The sequence below is a fragment of the Diabrotica undecimpunctata genome, chromosome 6, assembly GCF_040954645.1.
Source record: "Diabrotica undecimpunctata isolate CICGRU chromosome 6, icDiaUnde3, whole genome shotgun sequence".
NCBI lineage: Eukaryota > Metazoa > Arthropoda > Insecta > Coleoptera > Chrysomelidae > Diabrotica > Diabrotica undecimpunctata.
The window spans coordinates 17,227,531-17,253,904 of NC_092808.1; the positions used below are offsets into that span (position 1 = coordinate 17,227,531).

Consider the following 26,374-nt stretch of genomic DNA (forward strand, 5'->3'; position numbering starts at 1 on the left):
ATCCAAATCTAATTAATATACATAAAAAATAGGAAAACAGTATTATAATATTTATAATAAAGTATTATAATGTCTACAAAAAAAAGTATACATATATTTGTAAATTTAATTTGTCAGTGACAACTGCTAAACTTTTTAAGCAATATTTTTCAAATATGACCTTCGTTTAATAACATATATGAAACATTCTCATAAGTAACAAAAGTGATCATAGTAGCAGGTATCACTCTTAATAAATTTGTACCCAAACCTTTATAAAATCCTTTCCAGCCTTCATACAGCCAAGTTTGTTTGATACAATCTAGTGCTCCTGCATAACTGTAGTGCTGATTCTGTAATCTTGCTCTTATAACTTGGTAAGGGTATGTAGTCGCTGCTGCAATTAACTTAGAAGTGGCTGCGAATGTTAAATATTCAATAGTACCTAACTTTGTACTCAATGGCAGTGAACTGTAGGAACAATACTCTTTCTTTAATTCTTCATACACCATAAACTGCACAGCACCATGGGAGACTCCAAATATACCAGGTAAAAGTCCCTTGTAGTACCCTCTAAAGCCTTCTTTTTGATAAATTTTTATCAAAGCATCAATCATACCATCATACTTCTTGTGGCCAGCATATTGTAGACATAATCTGGTTTTGACTACCCAAACAGGATTAGTTAACAGCAATGTCATAAACCCCGACTGGGAAGCCACTAAAAGATGTGTACTTGCACTCAACTTGGTATCTATGTTACCTTCTTTTAACCAATTTTTCATAGAGTCATAAAAGAAGAAATACAAGCCCCAAGATGCTCCTGCTCCCCATACATTTGGTGTCACTCCTTGATACAATCCTCTAATACCTAAAAAAAATATTTACATTAGCAAAAGATATCTTTTTTCTATATAACAGCAAAAAGTTAAGCTAAAATAAAATTCAAGGTAACAATCTTATAATTCATGTAAAAAAAGTGTCAAAATAGTGTTTTCTGAATTTTGAATTGCTTATATATGTTGCTTATAAAACTGTAAAATAAGTCTTTCTTTTTAATTATCAATAAATTTTAATAATCATTGTAAAACAATCAACCTATAACTGTGCTAAATAGAGAAAAGTTGGGTTGGCTCATGTACTGGGTCTATAGAAAAGTCACACTGAGAGTGCAGTACGGGTAAGATACGGCAATGCTTTTCTTATGGAGAATAAACGCGTAGGGTTGTCGATTTTCTCCAGCTGTTGATTGCTCATTGTCTCACAGGACCGGCTTGGATAAAATGCATCTGCCGGCAGTACGAGTAAAATATTTTATATCATGTATACATATACAGTAGAATAAAAAGGCATTGATGAGTTATTGACAACGAAAACTATGAATTTTGCATATAAAACGTCAACATGAGATATACAATTGAATCATATTCATAAGAGTAACATTTGAACACCTCTTTACAAGAACAACATACAATAACTGTAGTTTTAATGTTTTACATAAAATAGAAAAAACCTACATAATTTCTAGGAAAGAATTTGGAAACTTGGAAATGATATTATTTATAGATATTATATATAATATTCAAATTTCCAATTCTTTCATAGAAATTAGATTTTTTCTATTGTATGTAAAATATTAAAAATACAGTTATGTTGTTTCTATAAATAGGTCTTCATTTCTTTTGTAAAACTTCTGCTACAAATTACCATCATTAACATAGTCACCTAAATATGGCCATAAACTTGTTTGTCATAATTAGTATTTGATAAACTCCAAGCTTTCCCTATTTCACCCCCTATCCATCCTTAGGGTGAAAGTGCTTTTGGAAAACGAAACTACACTTCAAAATTTAGTCCGAGTTTCAACAGAGAGCATGGAGTCCCATAAGTTTAAATCCGGTGAATTATTTAACGGTTGCGCTAAACTCGTAGTGTTAAATGTGTTGTGTTTTTTACAAAATACGGAACAACTTAATGTAAGTGCTGCTGTAAGACGTACTTCGTTGATGACTGGTGTTAGCGAAAGAAGCATTTACAATTTCAAAAAAGAAAAAGAACAGAGTGGAACGTTGAAATCGCCAAAAAAACGTAAAAGACGAGTGTGTCAATCAAATTCTAGAATATTCACATATGACGAGGGTGTAAGAAGTATTCTACGGAGAATTGTTCATTCTTAAAGCATATACATAACTTCATACAAGGTAATGAGAATATACAGCCGTTGTCTCTTTCTACTTTATACAGACTTCTGAAAGATATTGGATTTGTTTATAAGAAACGTGGCCGAAGAAGCATCATGGTGGAGCGAGAGGATATTATTCATTGGCGCCATAATTATTTGAGAACTATACGACGTTTGCGAAAAGACCATTGCAATATCATATATTTGGACGAATCGTGGGTTAATGTTAGCCAATCTATAAATTACGAGGAGTGTTATTTGAAATCCGAGCTATTAGAAGCAGCGCGTGCTTTTAAAGATCAATACGATAAGTATCATCTTGATGAGTATGCTTCACAACATAATGTTTATATTTTAAGGCTTCCTCCATATCACTGCGAATTGAATCCTATAGAAATGGTGTGGAACCAAGTTAAGCGATATGTAGGTACCCATAATACCACTTTTAAAAACGACGAGGTACGCCAGTTGATCGACGACGGTTTCGCACGCGTCACAGAGCAAAATTGGCGCAATTATGTCACTCATGTTGTTGAGAAAACGGAAACTGAGATGTGGACTGCGGACAACCTGCAAGATGACGTAGACCAATTGATAATACACGCGAACACAGGGGAGAGTAGCGAAAGCGAATCCGACATCACGGATGTAGAGGACGACTTTAGTATAATTAATTGAATATCTGTGAGCAACCTCGATTATTTTACACTGTATAACCAATAAAATGCATTTACCAGTCCAATCAGAGTATGGGCTTTTCGGATATTGGGCTGGGTGCACGGAAATCGAGTTCCCGGAGGTTCCACCCTGTATATTTATAGCTATCAAGAAATGTAATTTAAAATATATTTGTTAGTTTAATAAAGTATAAATATAATATAATGTTAAATAACTTACACTATAAACCTTATACCTGCTCATCTGGTCAAGTGTGGACAAGGAAAACCATTATCCCATATGGAATAACACAAGGTTTCGCTGAAAACTACCAGGTTGCTATGCCAAGGAACTAGGTAAACTTATGTTGTGTGTAAAAAATGCGAGGCTGCATTATGTTTTAACAAGGACAAAAACTGCACTTCAGATTTCCACAAAAAAAATTTCATAGTAGGTGTTAAAATTTCACAGTGATTCAAGTGCGCAACTTGTTTTTTTAATAACATCGCCGGGATTAAAAAATGTGCAAAGCTTTTTCGATCTGATAATTTTTCACATATTTCCAAAGAAAAAGTTTTTCTTGGATATTGGACTGGGTGCACAGAAATCGAGTTACCGGAGGTTCCACCCGATATATTTATAGCTATCAAGAAATGTAATTTAAAATACATTTGTTAGTTTAATAAAGTATACAGTTTTATAATAAAATTCTCGCTAAAAACTTAAGGTCTTTTTATTCAAATTCATGCCTCTTATTTGGCTACTTGAAGGCAATTATTTTATAATAAATAACAGAGCCCTGCGTAGAGATCTGGGTATGGTTCTGAGACTACCACTTGGACCTGTTTGTAGCGCCAAGCACAAGGCGTGAAATTCGGCAATTGTGCATTCCTATATTCGCCGTACTGCACACTTGGTGTGACCTTTTCTATAGTTACATGTGGTTTGTCAGAAAGTGTTGATATTATTTAAATTGTTTATCCCAGGTAGCATTATACATACAAATAGAGAAATACATATAAATTTGAATAATCAACATCAAAATCTATTAACAAGTTCCACGATTATAATTTATTGTAAAAGTTTGAAGTTGCTATTTAATTTTTTGATCATACTGATTTTGAAGTTCCCTCTTCACTCACTCACACCTTTCTAATTTGAGCTGTATACTTGAAGTTTACATTACAACTGTTAAAATGCATATTTTTTTCAAAATTTACATATAAAAGACTATAACTTTTATCTTTCTACTGACACTAAATAAGTTCATTAGTTTTGGTAAACATTTTAGGAAAAAAAGCTGACTTAATCTAAATTCATCTACAGTAACTCCTTTTTTTATTAAAATGTGTATCAAATACCATCTTGTTAAAAAAAGTCATTCTAAATGTTTACCTATAAGGATACATTTGTAGTGTTTTTGTATAGAAATTTTTCAATAACATGTTTTTCCTTTCCTTTTTTATTCATATCATTTAAACTAATTAATGAATTGCTCTGAAATTTTCAACACATAACCAAACTTTCTATGCAGTAGAAAAGTTGTACATTGATTTTGTTATTAAAATTTATTGAAAATAAGGATTCTTATTTTATTGTTTTCTAAGCAATGAACAAGTATATCAACATTTAAAAAATGCCATTTAAAAGGTTTTTATGTTAATCGTAATACATTGAATGTTTTTTTAGATGCTCTACTTTTTGCTGGTACATAAACATAACAAAAGTGTGCATTAATTGTTAGTAACTAAAAACCTCTTAACATTATCATAGAAACCTATACTAAGCCAAAAAAACCTGGCCAAATCAGAGGGTACTGTTTTGCATATTTCCCTAATTTCTATTACTGAATGATAGGAGTTAGACCATCTGAATACTTAATTGTTTATTCAAGTGCCATGAATTTTCTCAAAAATTATAATAATTCATCAGCTTATTTTCTAATCATTGAATAATTGATTTTAATCAGCCTATAGAGAATATTGCTGAAATTTTGTAACTAACTGTGTTAGGAGGGAATGGGTAATTGTTAACAAAATATCTATGGTAGTATTAATAAACTTCAGCATTCAGTAACCACCAACTGTTGATTTGAACAATACCTGGATTATTTCACACTTTTTATTCACTAGCTTTCTATAATCAATTTTAAAATTACTGTTCCATTGATTTGTAAATAGATCAGACAAACTTTCCTTCTTTAGTAATTGGATAAATGGGCACAAGGTTATTTTTCTCAAAATTAGGTTATATAAACAATCTTATTAAAAAATCTTTCCTCATGTTAAGGCTTAAATTTAGCTTATCTTTTGATTAACGTTTTCTTTCCATATATACAAAAATTATATTCAAATGTAACATGTGAGACTATCACAGCTGATAACCACAATACCGCCAAATGATGGTTCCATTGCACATTTTTATAATAAACAATCTTTGGTACTAACCTTCCTGTCTAAAAATAGTCAAAAAAGCATTTGCAATTCCTTTATATTTGGGTGTAGATTGTAGTCGTCCATCATTCACGGCAAATCTTATTTTAATAACATCTAATGGGTGTAAGACCAGGGTTGAAGTTATGCCACCCGATAATCCAGCTACTAAATGTTCATATTTAACCTGACTAAGTAAACTTACACTCTCCCGTGTTGTTTTTTTGGTAACTAATGTCATGATTTTCACCTTACATTCTTCTATAGTATTTAGCAGTTATGTAAAATAGATTATCTAGGGTATTTATTTCACAATAATTTTTTAATCTTTGTGATTAGGTTATGATCTTCTTACTTAGGTTATGTTTTGTCAAAAGTAAAGAAATCAATAAACTCTATCGTGACGTGACACGTCACTTTTATAGAAAGTTTTGCAAAGTATGTATGTAGTCCTCGGTAGTATAGTGGTCAGTATCCCCGCCTGTCACGCGGGAGACCGGGGTTCGATTCCCCGCCGGGGAGGACTTTTTTGTTTTTTTTTAATTACATATCTATTTAAAAAATATATATTAATTGTTAGGATTACTGAATAGTATTTGTTAATCAAGGTTGAAAGACTGTGACTAAAAAATTACTACTATGTTCTCAAAAATCATTTTTGTCAAACGATACATTTCCTACCGATCAGTTTTGTCCTGCCTAGTTATTTACAATGCCAGTTATCATTCAAGAAATAAATGTAGAATACGGAATACTCAAAAAAGAGTACTAAATAACTTAAGAATAAAAAATTTCATCTTACATTGATGAAAACGAAAAGTATGTAAATCTGTCCTGCAAAGACTAAAATTTGTCAATAATATCAGTGATATTAACTTTTTCAGAGAATTCGTATTCAATAGAGATGATGGCCAAATCTGTACACCTTTCTTTGTGTCATATTATTTCGTAATACTTTTTAATTTACTGAAACTTCTTTCGCCTGAAGCCGCAGAAAAAGTTAAGGTTAAAATATCTAACGCGAAAGCAAAATTTGGAAAACAGGGAAGGAGGTCGGTTTTGATATAATGTCTAATAAATATTTCAGCTGGCTCTTTTTTACCTGAAAAAATATGTTTGAATGAAGTTCTTTCATTAAAGAGTTATTTACCGTTTGTTTCTTTTACGATACTTTTTCCTGCTGTACCTGTAATTTAATAGTTAATGAATGGCATCTTTTTTGTTTTAAAGATATTCGGTTGGTTCCATACTTTATCCCAACCCTTTATATGGTAAGCGTTGGAATCAAGACCGAGCAATAGAATAGGAATAGAAGTAAAGCATTTCCTTGGAAAAGAAAACGGCTTGAAAATTTGGGATATTTGTCGAAATTCTCGAAATGGTTTTTGGTCCTTTATAGACGGCCGATGGCTAAGGTACTCATCGATTAGTACAAACACATGAGTATCAAAATACCTTCTTTTTAATAATTTGAAACCTTCTTAAAAGATATCTTGAACTCAAATTGGCGTTAGAAATCCTCAGTTGAAGGAAATTTATGTCCAATAGTGAACTTCACAACAGCCTGATAGATAATAATGATCACGATGGCGAGTATTTTTCAATTTTACCGCTGATATTTCCTTGAAAAAAGTTTGCACGCAAATATAAAATTTACATACGCTTTATTGCCATGTCGATCAAAAATTTTACTTATTAAAAATTGTTGCTGATATCAAAACTGAAATGTGATGACACATGTGCTGCGAACAGGAAATAAAAACCGAGATCTATATCAAATTACTGCCACAAAAATAAATAACATTAAAAAGATACTTGTATAGATAAGAAGTACATACAGGATGTCTCAAAAGGTTTCTTTTTACGTGTCAATGTAAATGTACATTCTTAAGAAAGAGAAGAAGAATACCATTAGGTCCTAATGATAGTTTTTAGGGTACTAACGTAACATCGTATCAGTGCAATTTTGTTTATATGTGTAGTCGGGAATATGAACATCCTGATCTTTGCTGACACCCTGTACCCTGCACCAAAATATTTAGCAAATATATTGACAATAGCATTTTTGTTAGTAGTTTTGTCAGCATAATTCAATAAAACGCAAAATCGATTCGTCAATCAGTAAACTTAATCTTAATATGTATGTACTTTTTATGACTTTCTTAAAGTATGTATACAAACAATATTTCTAAACACATGGCAATGTAAACTGTTTTATCAATTTTTCTTCCTCTTAAAAAATATATGGCTTATTTATAGAAGATACAGATTTTTTATTCTCTTGTACTTGGTATGTACAAATAGGGAACCCTCATTAATTATTAATCCCCGATAATGAGATTGTGGTTTTATTTATATAGGTATTTGTCATCAATTTTTGGAAATACAAAAAGACACTTTTGTCTATATAATGAGTACGTAGAAGGCGTGGTACGCAGGTAAATTGTATTGTGTCAACGATACGATAAAGTATTTATTCTGTATTTTTCTTCGAAATATTAAACATTTAATATCTTTAATATTGGTTTTCATTGGAGGTTGTATATTATTTTGAGAATGAAAAAAGGTTGTCGCGATCGTTATCTGATATTATCTTTAACGTAAGTTATGTATACTTGTTATGTGATAAATTACCCTATATATGTTTATATATGTTTTTCTTTTTGAAATCTTATGGCGGTTTTCCACTGAACGGACAAAACAAAAATAAAACACAAAAAAAAACAAAATAAAACTTGTGGAATTAAACAAAATTGCAACTGTTCGCAAATTTCTAAAGACTGGTGTGTTTTGCGATAGTTGGAGTTTTGTTTTTCGGGTTCTGCTCGAAAGCGGTAACATGAAAGGGTTTTGACGTATTTTGAAACCCAAGTCTTATGGAAATGTGTTTTCTATAGCTGGGTAGCCTGATTGATGGAAATAAGAGTTTTGGGTTTGTTCCAGTTTTGTTTTTGTTATTAAGGTTCTAGAAAATACAAACAAAAAATAAACTCAACTGTCCGTTTAGTGGAAAACCGCCTTTAAAAATGCTAATTTTTTTGCTGTAATATTCCCTATATACTTAGGCCAGAGAAATAACCAAAAAACGTACCCTGTTTGTGACACTGAACCGGTCAGGCAAACGACAGTTGCTTTGAGTATCAACTTTATTAATCTGAAACAGCTGATAAGAAATATACTTTTTTCCGAAAATCAACACCTCCGAACTCGAGAAAACTAAACTGGAAATCGACCAACAAAAAGAGTTAAAGCTCAAGTCAGATCTGGCAACATAATTATGGACAAAGGAGGATTAGATAGATAAGAAAATGACCCAAAAAGACTGCCGCATTTTTTAAAAAAATAAAAGAATTCTTTTCTAGGTGTAACTTTTGTACTATAACCTTGATATAACATCGCAGATTCTGTTTAACATTACAAGTCTCCTCCAGTTTCCATGCTAAGAATGTGAATTCAGGACCTCTCACTGAAGAAACGGATACTTTCTACTACGCATTTATACACAAGAAAATTAACGTTACCAAAGATTTAAAAACTAGCAAAGACCTAAGAGCATTTTGGCCGAAAAACAACTGATAGAGAAATTCAAAAAACTGCAAAATATAAGTCATGAATGAGAGGTTCTACATGCAAGCTCCTCCAACTAATAGCTCGAGGAAGAACGCTATAAAACTAAAACTACAATATAGAAAAAATAATAACGTGATAGTAGTATAATTTGAGAGACTGGACCTCCAGTAAACTATTAAATTAGCAGTACATCAGTAGATAAGGGACCATGGTAATCAAGTTTCGAAAGATGTAAATTACCTGACTAGTTGCTAAAAGGATAAAATGAAAGTTGGATGTTGCTATCTCAGGATTTTATCAGAACCTGAGACATGCAGTAATAAAAAAAATTTAAAATAAAAGTCATATCTTACCAAATTTTAACTTTCACAAACACATGAATTAAACAGTTTTAATAGATCAGAGTCTTTTTAAAAATGTGTGATTATCACCTTTAATATTTCCACTACTTTCCACTTTCTACTAGAAACGTCAAACCGGTACTACTGTCTCATGTGTACTATCGGCACTGTCGCTCCACGCTCCACCCACAACAAGTTTACGCAATAGACTGTCAGATTGTCTCAACTCAACTCAAGCTCAAACACAAACCAGCACAAACAATCCTCAATTGAATATTGAAATTGAATCGCATTTCACTGTCGCCTATATTTTTGCTAATCCAGACGTTCGGTTCTTTGGCTTAGCAATAGTCACGTGACTAAGTTTTATTATTATGTCTATATTATTTCTAAAGAATAATGCAGGGATAGGCATTATGTTATCGGATCATTATTGATGACTAAAAAATTTGAAATATACCAAACACTATTGTTAAACTGCCCTGGCAATTTATTGACTTTTATGAATTGGTATTTTATTTTAGGAAAAAAATACGGAAATCTATCTTTTTTTATAGATTACACTTATATAAGATAAAATACATAACATATAAGAACAATCATGTCATTCAACATAATAAAAACTATTTTTATAGGTCTATACATTTATCAAATTTTATTTTATATCAATATAACATCAACCTAATTATACTGTGGAACAAATAGTTGAATAGTGTAAATTAGTGTAATCCTTATGCACAACCTCTAGTTTTCTAGGAATTTCTTTTTGGTTTATTTGCTAATAATTATTTATTTGTACGAAATATTCATCAATTGTGCTGACGTAGCTTCTGATCATAACTCAGTTGTTTAGGTTAAATCTAAACAGAGCCAAAATAGACAAAACATCGATCACTCCACATTGAAAAACAAGGAAAAAAAATTAATGTTAAAAATGATAAATTAAGAAATTCTGCCAGTTACAACTGATAACAGAAAAATCAGGATGTAAACATCCAAAGAAGACTGAATGACCGATGAAATATTTAAGTGAATGGATAACAGAAAGATCATTAAAACTGTAGACAAATCAAGATATGCCAAGATACACAGATAAATACTGAAGAAAATAAGGGAAGCAAAGGAAAATTGGTTGAATGAGAAATGCAGTGAAATACAAAATCTACAAAAATAACGGGCAGATAGCAGCAGACAACGAAACTACAAACATAGAAAGAAGATATAGAAAAAAGAAAGACTCGGTCTAACAATATCAGAAGAACCAGACAGCGGACCAATGATCATAAATGAAGAGGTACTATATGCGCTGAAGAATATGAAAAGCGGAAAAGCTACTGTTGAACTATTAAAGTTAAGGACAATATAAAAAATATGCTTATTAAACTTTTTAATACAGTTATACAGTCTTTAAACAATCGAGAGTATACAGTTTTTGTAAATATTACTTCGTTGCTAAGTAGTTTAAATCAAAGAATCTTATATGAATGAGTTAGTTTTATAAAATATAATAGAATTGATTCTTACCTATCTTATTATCCATTCTCTCTGATTCCTTTCATAGGTCTGCGATAAATGAATTCTTCAATGCCAAACGTGTTCCTCAAAAAAGTATTTTAATATTTCTATAAAATTCGTTTTATTTGCAGGTGGTGCTGTAGGTCGATTGCACTCCCCTTTGGCAACAGCTGAAATTGAAGGAAATGAAGGAGAAGTAATAAGCATCGATACTCCAACATTTCCTCAACGTGACATCGCTTCGCTTCTGCAAGAAGCTGCTCCACTTCCACAGGATATTTGCCAATTGGACACGAGAAGATCGTCTTTAATTCAATTTTCACCTTATTTCATGTCAGTCTGGGAAGAAACTCAAGAAAAACAATCTGGAAATGTTAGTGACAGGTATGTTTATTTAAAAGTAAGCATGTAGGTTTAATTTCATATAAACCGTATACAGGGTGGTCTAATTAATCAGCACATTTGAAATATCGTTCAGTGGAAATGGTTTTTTACATCGATACATCAATTTTGGTTACTAGGAAGACTAGTCTTTTGGTGTCCATCTACACATGATCCATTTTAGGACCATCTACATATGGTTCTCTTTCTCTCCCTCATCAGTTCTAACCTCCCGGAGGGAGTGTAGAGGTCATCGTTGTTATTGCTGTAATGTGGTCTATCCATCTTATTGGGATCTTCCTCGCCATAACATGTCCATGTTGGAGATGGACTTTACTGGAGAGCCGTTTGCGGACTTTTAGCTCATTTAAAATTGAAGTATTTGTCCTGTGGTCGCTTCACGGAATTCCTAACATTCTTCTCCAACAAAACATTTCAGTGGCGTCTACCTTTCTTCTTTCCGTCAGTATTGATTCCGTCACTATTGGGAATATTAAGCAATTGATCAACCTCATTTTTAGAGTTCGTGAAATTTGAAAATCGTTCCATATTTTGGCTATCTTTCCAACGGCGACTTTTGCTAGGTCACACCTACGTTTTATTTCTTCCTATCTAATAGTGTTTCTGTGTTTGTGATCAATGATCCTAGATGTAAGTGTGAATTCACAACCACTGTCCACTATAATGATATGTATCTTGGATATGTTTAACTGAAGACCAAATATTTGACTTTCGTTTTCAACCAGTCGTATGAGATCAGTTAACTCTTCTTGAATATTTGCAAAAAGAGCTGTGTTATCTGTAAAACGTAGGTTATTTATTTTTCGGTCATTTATTGAGATGTCCTTTTCCCATCCTTCAAGCGTTCTTCTCTAAATATGCTCCCCATATATATTAAATAAATGTGGAGACAGTATACATCTTTTCTGACATCTTGTTCTGGATGGAGTTCGAGAGTGTGTCAAGCACTTTAACCTTACCCGACGAACTAAAACAACTGTAGAGAATTACCAGACAAAGAAAAGAGAATAACAAAAAGGATACATAAAAGAAAAAAACGAAACCACCTAAATGAGGAACTTAAATATATAGAAAACCTCAACAGAGAGAAAGAATTCAGAGCATTCTATAAGACAGTTAACATCAGGAGAAAATAATTCAAGGCAACCACAAAAAAATGCAGAAGTCAGAATGGCGACCTGTTAACAACAAGGAAAGATGTATTAAATATATTGGTGAAATACTTTAACCAGGCATTTAATATAGGAAGAGGAAGACGAAGAAAACCTGGGAGACGAAAGAGATGAGGTAAGAGGAACAGACGAGAGGGAAGAGAAACCACCAACAATTCTTGAAGTTAAAGATGCAATTAAAAAACTAGCCAGAAACAAATCACCCGGAATAGATAATCTCCCAGCTGAACTATATAAAGAAGGTGACCATGATACCATAATGGTATTACAGCAGCCTATAAAAGAAATATGAACACCGAAATCCCTCTCCAATGATTGGAATGTTGGAATACTTTGCACCAAATACAAAAAACGAGATATCTTTGAATGCTCTAACCACATAGGAATTACGCTTCTAAATGCAACATATAAAATATTTTTCACAATACTAAGTCACCGTATGGCGCCATATGCAGAACGGGTAGTAGGAAACTACCAGGCTGGTTTCAGAGGTGATAAATCGACAATTCATCAGATTGCAACCCTGAAACAAATTTTCTAAAAAACACTGGAATATGGCATAGATACTCATCACATATTTATAGACTACAAAGCAGCCTACGACTCTGTGAATAGAAGAAAAATGTTCAAAACAATGAAAGAACTAGGAATACCAAATCAGTTGGTAAATTTAACAAAACTAATTCTTGAACAAGTTGAATGTAGAGTACGAATTCAGGGGGAACTGTCTGAACCTTTTAAAACAAATAACAGGCTGCGCCAGGGAGACCCTCTCTCCTGTATACTGTTCAATCTGGCTCTGGAACAAATAATACGTATGTCACAAATCACAACCATAAGTTCAATACGTAATAAATCAGTGCAAATCCTTGCCTAAGCTGATGATATCAATATTGTCGAAGAACGTAAAACGCTGTACGAGAGACGAATGTAGCATTAAAAGAATCAGCTACAAAAATGGGTTTAATAATAAACAATAACAAAACGGAAGATAACAGACAGAAAATACTTGAAATAGTCGAAGAATTCTACACTATATTATACACAAACCAAATTAACAATAACGTAAATGAAGACGGTAGACAAAAGGTTCAAAACCAGGGATCTGAGGACATTCCAGAAATTACTCAAGATGAGATACAATATGCACACAAAAAAATGAAAAACAACAAGGCGCCAGGAGATGATGGAATAGTTACAGAAGCTATAAAACTTGGCGGAACTTCTCTTCTGAAAAAAATACAAGACTTCTTCAATCTCTGCTTGTATAGTCAAAAAATTCCTATAGCTTGTAATAACTCCATTACAATTCTTCTGCATAAAGAGGGTGACAACATGAACCTAGAGAATTACAGGCCAATTTCTCTACTCAACCATTTATACAAACTATACACCAGAATAATAACCAATCGATTGGAAGCAAAATTTGAGCCATATCAGCCAAGAAAACAGGCTAATTTTCGCCCCAACTATGGTACAAATGACCACATACAGTGCATAAAAGTCTTGATTGAAAAATCAATTGAATACAATAGAACTCTAGTTCTAACATTTATAGACTTCCATAAAGCGTTTGATACTATGGAACTACCCGCACTATTATAGGAACACCAATATTATAGAAAATATATACAGAAATGTTACAACTATAAATCTGCACGGTCCTACCAATAAGATACATATCAGGAGAGGTATTCGACAGGGAGATACTATGTCGCCTAAGTTGTTCATTATGTATTCGAACATGCTTTGAAGTCACTGGAATGGAAAAGTAAAGGAATACATATTGATGGTGAGATGCTAAGTCATCTACGATTCGCAGATGATATTGTTCTGATTTCAGACGACCTAAAGGCTACCAGTGATATGTTGAATGAACTCAGCGATGCAGCACTTAAAGTAGGTCTAAATATTAACTACCAAAAGACAAAAATGATGACTAATTTAGTTCCGAGCCATCCTTTAAGGCTAGAAGACGTCGAAATTGAAATTGTTGACAGCTACATATACCTTGGACATACGGTAAAAATTAGTAGAGATAATCAAACTGCTAAGCTGCTAAGAAGAATAACACTGGGATGGGCAGTATATGGAAGACTGCGTGATATTTTTAAAGGTGATATACCTATCAGCTTAAAAAGAAGAGCCTTTAATCAGTGTGTCCTGCCTATCCTTACATATGGCGCAGAGACTTAGCCTAACAAGGACATCTACACGAAAAGTGACGCAACGTAGAATGGAAAGATCATTGTTAGGCATAACGTTGCGAGATAGGGTAAGAAACGAAGAAATCCGTAGAAAAAGTGGTGTAGAAGACATTATAAAACACATAGCCAAAATTAAATGGAGGTGGGCATGACACGTCGTCGCTAGAATGAAGGATAATAGGTGGACCAAAAAAATCTTGGAGTGGCGACCGAGAGCGGATAGACGAAACCCGAGAAGACCACCCCAAGATGGACTGACGACATAAAGAGGATTTGTACCAACTGGATTGCAGCAGCGCAAGATAGATCTGAATGGAGGTTTTTCGAGGAGGCCTGTGTTCAGCAGTGGACGACTATGGGCTGATGATGAATAACAAAATGAAGTATATGAAAATAAGCACGCGACCAGAAATCCTACGACCGCTTGTTATAGAAAACGACGTCATCGAAGCAGTGAACGAATTTGTATACCTGAGAGCGCTCCTTAACACTGAAAATAATAATACCAATCTCCTCCAATCTCCTCCTTAAATCCTCCTTAAATCCACAATTATATCGAAAAATACAAAAATAAAACTCTACAAAACAATAATACGCCCAGTCCTAACATATGGTTCAGAGACCTGGACTCTAACAAAAAATAATGAAAACATGTTAGGATGTTTCGAAAGAAAAGTACTAAAGCGAATCTATGGAGCAGGTAATAACAATGGAGTGTGGAGAAGACGATACAGCTTTGAACTTTATAAAGTATACCAGGAACCTGATATCGTAAAGCATATTAAGATAGGACGTCTGAGGTGGATAGGGCATGTAATGCGGATGAAACAAAATGACCCAGCTAGAAAAACGCTCATTGATAGGCCCATTGGTCAGAGAATAAGAGGAAGACCCAAAACAAGGTTCCTTGATAACATCGATGAAGACATGAGAAATATGGGAATACGTGCTTGGCGGAGAAAGGCGATGGATAGGGTCGACTGGAGAAATATTGTTGAGGAGGTTAGGACCCATGCAGGGTTGTAAAGCTAGAATGATGATGATATCTTCTTCTTTAGGTGCCGTCTTCTTAACGAAGGTTGGCGATGACCTCAGTCTTCCCTATTTTGGGCTTTCCTTATTAAACTTTGAAAGTCTAATCCTGTCCAATCTTTGATGTTGCGCAGCCAGGTCATTTGTCGTCTACCCGGGCCGCGTCTGCCTTCTATTTTCCCTTCTATAATAAGCTGAAGGAAGTTATACCTGTCGCGTATAATGATATATATTAAATAATTGTGGAGACAGTATACATCTTTTTTCAGTTCGAGAGTGTGTCAAGCACTTGTTCCAGTAGTGTATTCTTATAGTTCAGTTATAAGCGAAATAAATTGTTGTGATACGCCTTCTTTTTTTAGTATCTGCCATAAATGTTGACATTGGACCCTATCAAACGCTTTGCGATAATCAATAAAACAAATGTATAGTAGGATATTGAATTCCCTAGATTTTTCTATTATTTGTCTTATATTCAAAAGGTGTTTAGTACCTTTACCTTTGGTAAATACAGTGTGCTTTTGGGATATTTCTCTTTGTAGGAAAGTTTTCAGTCTCTCATTGATTATGTGTAGCATTATTTTTGCTGGCGTATGAGATAAGGGGGATGGTTGTATAGTTGTCGTATTGATCTTGACGGTCATTGATCTCAAGAACGCATATTTATGATAGGGTTCTTCGAGATGTTCTGTGGTGGGCTCTTAATAAGAAAGGAGTATTTGGTGAGTATATGAGGATTATGCGAGATACTTATAAAGCAATGACAACTTGTTTAGCTTACTAACATTAAGTTATAACAATTTGTGTTAATTATTTTTAAATGAAGATCGTTTTAACTAATTAATGCAATATTTCGACAAAATATTGTATTAATTAGTTACAATGATATATGTTTCTTTGATAATATTCAATTAAACCGTAACTAATTACTTACTACATAAATATCAATTTAAAGAAGGAATTCATAGTTTTTAATACTGATTTTATTTTCGTAATGAGTAAAGTCATTTTCATAATGAAAATATAATTACGCAAATGCTACCTGAAAAGAATCCTCATTATCGAAATGTCTGTTAGTCAGTTGTTATAAAACAGATTGGAATATTATTTTATCGGTAATAAATTCAACAACCCAATTGTTGTGGGAACTACCTAATTAATGTTTGCTAAAGGAGTTCGCGGGTAGTACTGTACTGTTTTATAATGCAAGTCGGGGAAAGACTACTTCAGATTTTGTCCCCTACGTGTAGCTCTACTTACTTCAGTTAAAATTTCTCTCCCACACTTCATTTCACAGGAGAAAACAGGTCCCAGTTTTTTATTCCAATAAATTCCTATTTATCCTTCCTATTCCACACCCTAGACTGGAATTTATAGTGCGTAGCAAAGGATCCTGTACCGGTTTATCATTGGACTACAACAAGCGGAGATGCAATAGTAGAATGGTTGTGATAATATGATGCAAAATGGTATGGAAATTCATTGCAATTTTATTCCCTAGAAAGTCAAGCATGATGACATCTACTCAAATACTCAAATGGTTTGTCATTTTTGTTTGAGAAAAAATAACGGAGACAATGTTCATTTTTTTTTTCATTTTCTTTTAAGGAACTTACAGCATCAGAACGAGCAGAGCTTTTGGTGTCACAAATAGGTTTAATACTTAAGTGTCTCTTACACATTTTTTGTAATTCATTCCACCTATGGGTAAAACTTGAAAAAAAATCGTACAATTCCTGAACGATATTGAAAAAAGTTGTCATTTCCATGCAAATTTCGGCTGCAGCGTTTCCATCTAAATTTATTGAATGATTTGTGCATGGTATAAAATGGACAGAAAAAATATGTTGTTTTATTTTAGATTGGAGTACCTTATATTTACCTAACATATTAAACGCATTATCCTAACTCACTTCCCGACAGTTAGTGATGTCTAAATCTAAATTATTCAAAAATTCTAAAAAAAATACCTTTCTCCAAGTTTTAGTGGAGAGGACTTGTTGATAGCAACTTAAGTTGTCCTCGTAGACACTTCGTCTCGGACTAGCAACCTCCAGTGGAGTCTTACGTGGCCATGTTATCAATTCCAATTGTAACTAAAACCTCATAGCATATAAGATCAAATAATGTAACTTAAATTCAAATTAAAAACATTTAACGGGTTTTTACCCAAGTATTTAGTGGCTCAAAACATGTACACTTAGACACACTGATGATGGAATATTGATTCCGAAAACATTTTGTGATGTAGCCCGATAGGGTATTTTATTTATATACCTTTTATAAAGGATTTTTAAATAAATTTTTTGTGATACATGGTATACAGCCAGCTACAGGAACTTAGTTTCCTTGTGGATGTTGAAATACTTCCCTCCAATATATTTTTGTTCATTTATCATTTGTCTTTCCAGTTCAGTGTCAATGCGTCCGGTTATTTTAGATCCTGTTATAAAAATCAAAATGGAGTTAATTTGGTAACTGAAGTTTTCATGCTCTGACAATTTTATTTTTATGTACATTTTTCCAATAATTTGACCCTTTTGTCATTAGCGTTGTTTGTTTGGAAAATAATTTACAGACTTAACAATAAAATAAGTTGTTGGTTTCAGTATAAGCCAACAAATCTCTTTTAACTTTTTCTCCGCTGTTAATTGTTCTGAAGAAGGAGAAAATAGTTAATCTTCTTGAAATTTGTTTTGGCCCTTCGTTGCATCGAATAGAAGATGCTGACAAATATCTATTTAATTATTTTGGTGGATTTTTTATATAATACTCTCGTATGGCGTCTGTTAAGTATTCTGGCCATTATGTAAGTTCACAAAACTCTTAATTTCATCACTACTTTGAGATAGTTTTAAATTTATATTATTATCGCTTTTTGTTTCACCTTCACAATCGGAATTGCTTGGTTTTTCCTACTGGCAAATTTTGCAGAATAGTTTCGAAGACAAATGCTGTTTCTGAAGTTTGAGTAAGTGAAATTTGTGAAAATGATGACGATTTTTGTAGTTGCTCTCCATCTTCATTATGAAGGCTCATTATAAAATAAAAATTAAATATAAAAAGTTAAAACCTAATTTTCGGGCCCTAAATTCTTAGACCCCCTAGGATGCTTAGGCCCTAGTCCGTCCCTGTCCCTAATGCAAAAACATTGTCGTTTTATTCAACACCTCAAAAAAGATATTATCAGTTATCTAATTCTAGGAAACTCAACTAATATTGTGATGTTTATATTAGTAAGTTACCCAGAAATCATACCGTTGCGTTCACTTGAAATTTTATGAGTTTTGTTTATGGGTTCAAATTAATCTTAATTGCATAATTTTGTTCCAGACGTAAAGGTTGTTTATTTAAAACAATTTAAACTAATAAATGAGTTATGTGTAATGTGTATATATCTAATAAAAATATCGATTACATTACAATGCGTTGCAAGATAACCCGGGACAGGTACGGTGCGCTCAAATAAACTGAAAGTTTCTGAATGTTTACATCCGATAATTTCAGATGCAGATAATTTATTAAAAAACTCAACAAAAAAAAATTACTCAAGACAAACTACAATAACAATTAACAATTATTATTATTCCAATCTCCAATCATTCATAAAAGAAATTTATTATCCTAGAAATAAGATGTAATTTGATAATCTTTCGCTCAACGGCAATACGTTCAGGGAGGGGATTATATTGAAATGAAATTTATTTAACGGCTATGTCTTTATTTAATTTATAATGTCTTTATTAAAAGGTTCTTATTTTAATTTATTAAAAAGCACGATAACTTATATCAATTTATTTAATGAATAATACATAATTTATATAGGCGAACGTAACAATTAAAATCGCGAGCGCGTGTTCAAAATTAACTGATCCCCTTCAATTACAGTTCCGTTATTATATATGAAGTCCTGTTATTCGAGAACGGCGGCGATCTCCCCAGAAGCTCAGACCGGTTTTATTTCGGTCTACCTGGACACCTCGAATCGGATGATTCATAATAATTTGGGTCTAGATCCTTCGCCGAAATTTCTACAACAAAACAGAATTAGTCCTTATATATTTACAGTTATTTTAGGCCATGATATTTATCGTAACAATATGTTATCAAGAATAAAATAATCATAATCCCTTATGGTAATATATTGAATAACAATATTGTTAAATTACCAACAATTAAAAAAGGAAGGGGGTAGGTTTTGATATTGACACTGAGTTTATTAATAGAGCTAAAAAAGGAATTGTCTTCTTCCGAAGCTATAAAAGAAACTGATTGTGACAGAGGTACCATAGTCAACTCGTCAACATTATGCTCGAATATAGGTAAAATAAAAATAATGATTTGTAATGAAGAATTTTCACATTCAAATAGAGAGCAAACCGTTCATTGCACTTGTTATGTCATCATCAGATGGCGCTGTAACCGTTCATAAGTCTTGGCCTGCCTCAAACCATCCTTCCTTCCTTCCCTGTCGAGTTCATGCCTTCTTCATCCCCTCGCTCCAATTTCTCTCTATTTTACCATGGTCACTTCTATCCATTCACATCAGGTAGCCCACGTCAGTGGCGCACCCAGGGTGGTTTTGGAGGTTAACCCCCCTCCCCCAGGGCCCTATTCCGACACTGTTACTCACACATTTTAAGGACTCAAAATGGAGGTAGCATCATAAGAAAAATTTCGGTGACCAACCAAAACCTCCCCCCAGACGTAAATTCTAGGTGCGCTACTGGCCCACGTAGCGGTTTATTTTGATGGTTTAAACTATATCTACATCACCAAAAAGTCTATAGAATTCAAAGTTTTATCGCCTTCTCCATAGGCCCTGTTTGTTATCTCCACCATCTGTTATGGTCCTCAATATATTATCGTTATATAAAGTTTATATTTTGTTGCTCTTGGCATATTTCTTGCTTTTATCTGATGTGTAGATTTCGTGTTTTTAGTTAAAGAATAAATTACCAGTTAACAACATTTTAACTCTGAGTATTATTTGACACTTTTAATTTATTGTTTTTGATTATAGGCATGTTAAAGAGTTATTGCAAGATTATCAACAGAAAAATGACGACAATCTACACTTAGTTAGTCCCGAGGGTGGAGGAGCTGCAGGTGGTGAAGAATTCGAAAAATACGAGAAAAGTAATCCAGCTCACGGAGATAAAATGTTTCATCATTTCCTATCCAAAATTCAAAGTAATCCTGGCCAAATTTTGAGGTACGTAAAATAGTAAAGTAATAATTATTCTATGACTAAATAGAACATAGTTCAAGGTTCTTCTTCTTACTGTCTGGCCTCACAACTCGGGGTGAGTCTTAGTCGCATCCACTAATCTTCTATATTTTGCTTTCCATTCCCAGTAGTTTAAGGTTATGTTATGGAATACTATGCGTTTATTTCTTCTCCGGACTAACTCTTTGTTTTGGAATTAAACAGAATATATTGACATGTATAAATTTATTATATTAGAGGATGAAAATTACACTCTGCTTGTTATTTCTTAAAACTATGAATATATAAGTTCTGTTATCTACAATTATTTAACGATGTTTCTGGATGGATTTGAGTACAAGAGATTGGACTCAAATATTAATATTAAAATAGCAAATACGGATAGCTTATCGAACAAAGAAATAAGAGAAATAAATTATTATTATTCCATAGATACGAAGTATTAGGTGAATAAACTAGCGAAACTTATTTATTCTAAATAGGAAAATATTTATGAAGAGTATTGATTCTGATTTCTAACAGCAAATAATTATTAGTGATTATACATGAGAACTTTTCATAATTGTAAATAACATATACCAGGTGACTAAAAACTATATAGAAATACATAGATACTTTAATTATCTTACATGTGAGTAGGTAGGTACATTACACCTCCTTTTGTAAGAATGAAAATAATTGTAAAATGAATTTTCATTTAAATGGTATAAAACATTTGTATACATTATTATTTTATTTTAACACATTTAAATAGTTTCTTTTAGTCTCGATAGTCTTTCACTTCGTCTTATCGGTGTAGTCTCTGTGAAACTAGTCTCTTCACACTTTTTGGATTCACTATAATTATTGTCTTTATTATGTTTACAATCTATACTTAAATCTGTCTCATGTACATGTTTTCGTTTACTTTGACATATATTTAGTGTTAAACAATTTGTAATTTGTTGACAACTATGTGACGGATTTCTACGAAATCGTCGGTAAAAATATTTAATTATCCTGTATAAAATATAAAGTAACATACATTTTATCAAAAATAAGATTGCATAAGTGAAATAAGAACTATTTTTTATTGTGTCTGAAAAATTAATATTTGTTTCTGAGGTTATTTTCTCTAAATTATCTAGTTTATGGCTTGCTAAATTTAATGCATCTCGATCGAGATTATTTAATTGTAAGGGAACAAGGTGTAATTTGGATTCATTATTTATCTTAATATCATCACAACAGACTTCTGGAAGGGATAAATCTGGAATGATAGACTGAAAATTACTTTCTTTTGGATTTGAGACAGATATCAAAATAGTTGATCCGGTGTAAGTTTTGCAATTATTCGAAGTAGAAAAAATACCTGTGTTTGAAAGAACAATAGATATTGGCGTACTAGTCTGACAGCTTAAAGTTAAATCTGTTGGTTTGGGTAAAACATATATCCAAGAATTTGGTTTGTTTAATTTATGCCAAATTTCATATTCTGTTTGAATTATACGAGTATCGCAACTAGATGGTATGTTTGTTATTGAAGTTAACAATTCAGTTTCACAAATTGGATTAGTGTGTGTAAATCGGAAAGCATCAGGATTTTTGCAAATAAGTTTTTCTTCATCTAATGAATAACAGTCTTCTAATGTATCAATAGTAACATAAATGTTTCTATTTTCTGAAAGAACAAGATATTTGACAGATGGAAGAATAAAGGTAAGTCTCTTTAATGTTGGATGAATTATAGGAAGAGATATTAGTTTAAAAAGAGAATAAGGAGTATTACTAACCAAAGGTATACTAACCGTAATTAAAATCTTGTTATCAAAATATATATATTTAAGTAAAATGATATCGAAATATTTATGAGCATAATCGATAGTCAATGGAAATGGATAAGTCGATGTACTAGGTAAATGCGTTACCGTTTTAGATAATTCTTGAATTAGTTGCTCAGGTGTTATAACAGAAGGATGAAGGTTATTATTTCTTGCAAATAGAATAACGTTTATTAAAGTAGAATATTCTTGTTGTAATTCTGTTATAAAGAAAGTTAGTAAGGTAAAATGTTCTTCAATTTTTTGTTTTAAATCTAAATTAAAATATTTATTATTCATTTTATCTGTGTAATTGGTAATTGATTCAAAATTTTTATCAAAAATCACTTTGTTTCGGTCTAGATTTGTAATAGAGTTATTAAAATTTGCAATCGTGGCTTTTACTACATGAATTTGTTGTTTTAGTAAATCAAGAAGATGATTTTCGTTACTTTCAGCTTTGTTAATAGCATTATTGAAATTTTCAGCATCATCACTGTCTAAGGTACCGAATAAGGTCCTGAAAACAGATCCAATTGCATTAAATAGAGCGCGTTTTGGTCTAAAATGTTCATGCAGAATTATGTTTTTTAAAGTTTGTTCATCTTGAAAGAGTCTAGGTATGATTTGTCCTAAGAGTTTTAGTGAAGTATCGCATAATCGTAATTCAATAAGAACTGGTTTGTTTTGACACAGTCTTAATGTTTTTTGATAGGTGAGATCTACAAAATTTAATTTGTCTGTAAAAGGTTGTAAAGGAATATGACTTAATATGTTCCAATGAGTTTCAATAAATTGAACATTTTTTATGTGTTCGTAATAGATTCCAGGTGATTTGTTGATAGGAGTATTGGTATATTTCTTGTGAATTTGTTCACTATTTGTCAGCCATATTATTGCATACCTGAAACAAAAGCATGTTTCAATCTATTCATGTGAACTTTTATTGGTTTTTTATTTACTAAAATTGTGCAATTGACAGGAGAATTTATCTCTAGAATTTTATAAGGTCCATTATAATTTTGTGTAAGTTTTTTGGTTTGACCCTTCTTTGTTTGCTCATTTTGGAGATATACTAATTGTCCTTCTAAGAAAACGGTGTCATTAATCTTTTGGTCATAATATTTTTTACTGACTACTTTAGATTCTAATAGATTCGTTTTTGCTAACTCATGAGATTTTCTAAGCTTAAGTGTTAAATTATCTAAATAATCTTCATATGTATATTTGAGTTCTACTGGTCGTATTATACTGCTAGGTAGATTAGGTGTATATCCAAATATTAGTTCATATGGTGTGAATTTGGTTGAAGTATGATTAGTTGTATTATATGAAAACATAGCAAAATCTAGCCATTCGTCCCAATCGGATTGATCAGCTTTAATATAATGTTTAAGGTAGTCTGCTAAAGTAGCGTGACTCCTTTCTAATGCAGCATTTGATTCTGGATGATAAGCAGTACAATTTATATGTCTGATTTTAAAAAGCTTGGCGATTTGAGAAAATAATTTGGAAGTAAAATCTCGGCCTTGATCAGTAACTATTATATCGGGTTTTCCAAACTTGCAAATAAATCCACGAACCAGATTTTCAGCGATAGTCTTGGTTTCATGATTCGGAATTGCATAAGCTTGAGAAAATTTTGTTAAGTCATCTTGTAATGTTAATATGAACTTATTACCTGACTCGGTTAAAGGTAAAGGACCTACTATATCTAAAAATATTTTTTCTAATGGATTTGAGCTTGTTGTTGTTATCTCCATGGGCTTTACGAATTTTTTTCTAACGAGTTTATTTTTCTGACAAGATTCACAGGTTTTTATAAAGTTTTTAATATCATTTTTCATATTATTCCATTTGAAATGTTTTTTTATACGATTGTATGTCCGATGAAAACCAGAGTGTCCAGCCGTAGGACTAGTGTGATTCTCTTGTAATATTGTAGTTATTTCCTCAGGTTCAGGATTTGTTAGTATATCATGATAAATGATAATAGATATATCAGTTTTTCTAAAAATAAATCTAATCATAGATCTAATTTTTCCCCAACTTAATTTATCGTAGCTAAAAGTTATTCTGGGTAGGCAAATTTTTAATATTTTATCGTTTAATAACCAGTCTCTTAATTTTATTAGGGAATTAAATATATCTTCATAAGAGGTATTGTCCCAATAATTATTTTTTATAAATATGTAATAAAAGTTTTTATTTTGATCAGAAATATATATAATGTCATTTAGTCTTGGATTTTTGGCTTTCAATTTTTCTATATGACTGAATTGTTTATTTATTTGTTTCTGAACGATCTCATTAAAATTTAAATCTACGGAAACAAACAATGCTAAATTTTGTGAAAATGATGTAATCTTTTCATTTGTTTCTTTTATATTATCATTTGTTATTAATATAGTTTCGGATTTAGATAAGAACTGTGAATAAGTGTCATTATTTTCTTTACTCATTTTGTTTATTTGTAAGGTGATTGTTGCCGGGTTTTTGTTTTCTTCGCAAATATTTGTTTCAGATATGGTTAAAGGAGGACGACTTAAACAATCAGCATTTTGATTTAATTTACCTGGTTTATAAATAATTTCATAGCTATATTCTTCTAATGCTAATCTCCACCTAACGAGTCTTGATCCGGGATCTTTTACATTAAATAGCCATGTGAGTGGTTTATGATCCGTATAAATGAAAAATTTATTTCCGTACAAATATGGTCTAAAGTGTTTAACACTCCATACAATTGCAAGTAATTCTTTTTCTGTTGTGCTATAGTTTGATTCCGCTTTGTTCAAGGTACGACTAGCATAAGCAATAGGTAAATCATCTGGTACTTTACCTTGAGAAAGTATGGACCCTATTGCATAATTACTAGCATCCGTTGTTAAGACAAAGGGTTTGGTAAAATCTGGATACTGAAGTATTGGTTCTGAACAAAGTATTGATTTCAGGTTCTCAAATGACTGTTGTTGAATGCTTGTCCAATTAAATTCAACATTTTTCCTCAGCAGTTTTGTTAAAGGTTGTGTTAAAGCACTGAAATTTTTTATAAAGCGTCTATAATAACCAGTGAGACCCAAAAAGCTCTTAATATCTTTTTGTGTTCTGGGTATAGGAAAATCTGTAACAGCACATACCTTTTTTTCGTCCGGTTTGACACCAAATTCAGTTATTAAATGTCCTAAATACATTACTTCGCGACGAAAAAATTCGCACTTATCTGGTTGTATTTTTAAGTTGAATGTAGACAATTTTTCGAATACTTCTTTTAATCTTTTATTATGATTTTCTAATGTATCGGCATGAATGACTATATCGTCGAGATAGACAAAACATCTGTAATTTTGTATTCCTGAGAGGACAGTATTCATTAGCCTTTGAAAAATACTGGGAGCATTTTTTAATCCAAATGGCATTCGTGAATATTGATAATGTCCAGACGGAGTTGAGAAAGCAGTCTTTGGAGAATCCTCAGGATCCATTTTGATCTGGTGAAATCCTGATGTTAAATCTATTGTTGAAAAATATTTTGAATGACCCAATTGGTCTAATATATCGACTATATTCGGAAGTGGAAATGAATCTCCTATAGTAATATCATTTAGTCGTCGATAGTCTATAACAATTCGCCATTTCTTCTTTGCTGAAGCATCGGCCTTTTTTGGCACAACCCAAAGGGGCGAATTCCATGGCGAAGTTGATTCTTCGATAATACCTTGATCTAGCATACCTTTTATTTGAGTTTCGACTTCATGTTTGTGTACTTCAGGATACCTGTATGATTTAGTGCTAATAGGTACATTAGAATTTAAAGGAATTTTGCAAGTTATGGCATTTGTACTGGTAAGTTGAT

The 26,374-nt window shown here is 32.2% G+C and overlaps 2 protein-coding genes and 1 non-coding gene across 4 annotated transcripts in view; 2 read left to right on the forward strand and 1 right to left on the reverse strand.

Moving 5' to 3' along the window:
* The window catches only part of trus (programmed cell death 2 like trus), an 81,579-nt gene that overhangs the window by 40,429 nt on the left and 14,776 nt on the right, over positions 1-26,374 (forward strand). For both annotated transcript variants that reach the window (XM_072534333.1, XM_072534332.1), the window contains 2 exons: positions 10,808-11,060; positions 20,513-20,704. In XM_072534333.1, the coding sequence (XP_072390434.1) occupies positions 10,808-11,060; positions 20,513-20,704 (445 nt within the window). The remainder of the gene's footprint in view (positions 1-10,807; positions 11,061-20,512; positions 20,705-26,374) is intronic.
* On the reverse strand, positions 37-5,623 carry LOC140443212 (solute carrier family 25 member 32). Its single transcript, XM_072534334.1, has 2 exons — positions 5,266-5,623; positions 37-850 (listed from the first exon to the last, which is right to left on the reverse strand). The coding sequence occupies exons 1-2, from the start codon at positions 5,489-5,491 to the stop codon at positions 150-152; spliced, it is 927 nt and encodes a 308-aa protein (XP_072390435.1). The 5' UTR covers positions 5,492-5,623; the 3' UTR covers positions 37-149.
* Positions 5,701-5,772, forward strand: TRNAD-GUC (transfer RNA aspartic acid (anticodon GUC)). Its single transcript has one exon. It is a non-coding gene; the product is annotated as a tRNA-Asp (tRNA).

Bases quoted from the DNA above. Each gene is read 5' to 3' on its own strand.
- LOC140443212 (XM_072534334.1), bottom strand. From the start codon at position 5,491: ATGACATTAGTTACCAAAAAAACAACACGGGAGAGTGTAAGTTTACTT. The intron at 851-5,265 runs GTTAGTACCAAA...TATTTTTTTTAG, and splicing joins GACTATTTTTAGACAGGAAG to GTATTAGAGGATTGTATCAA.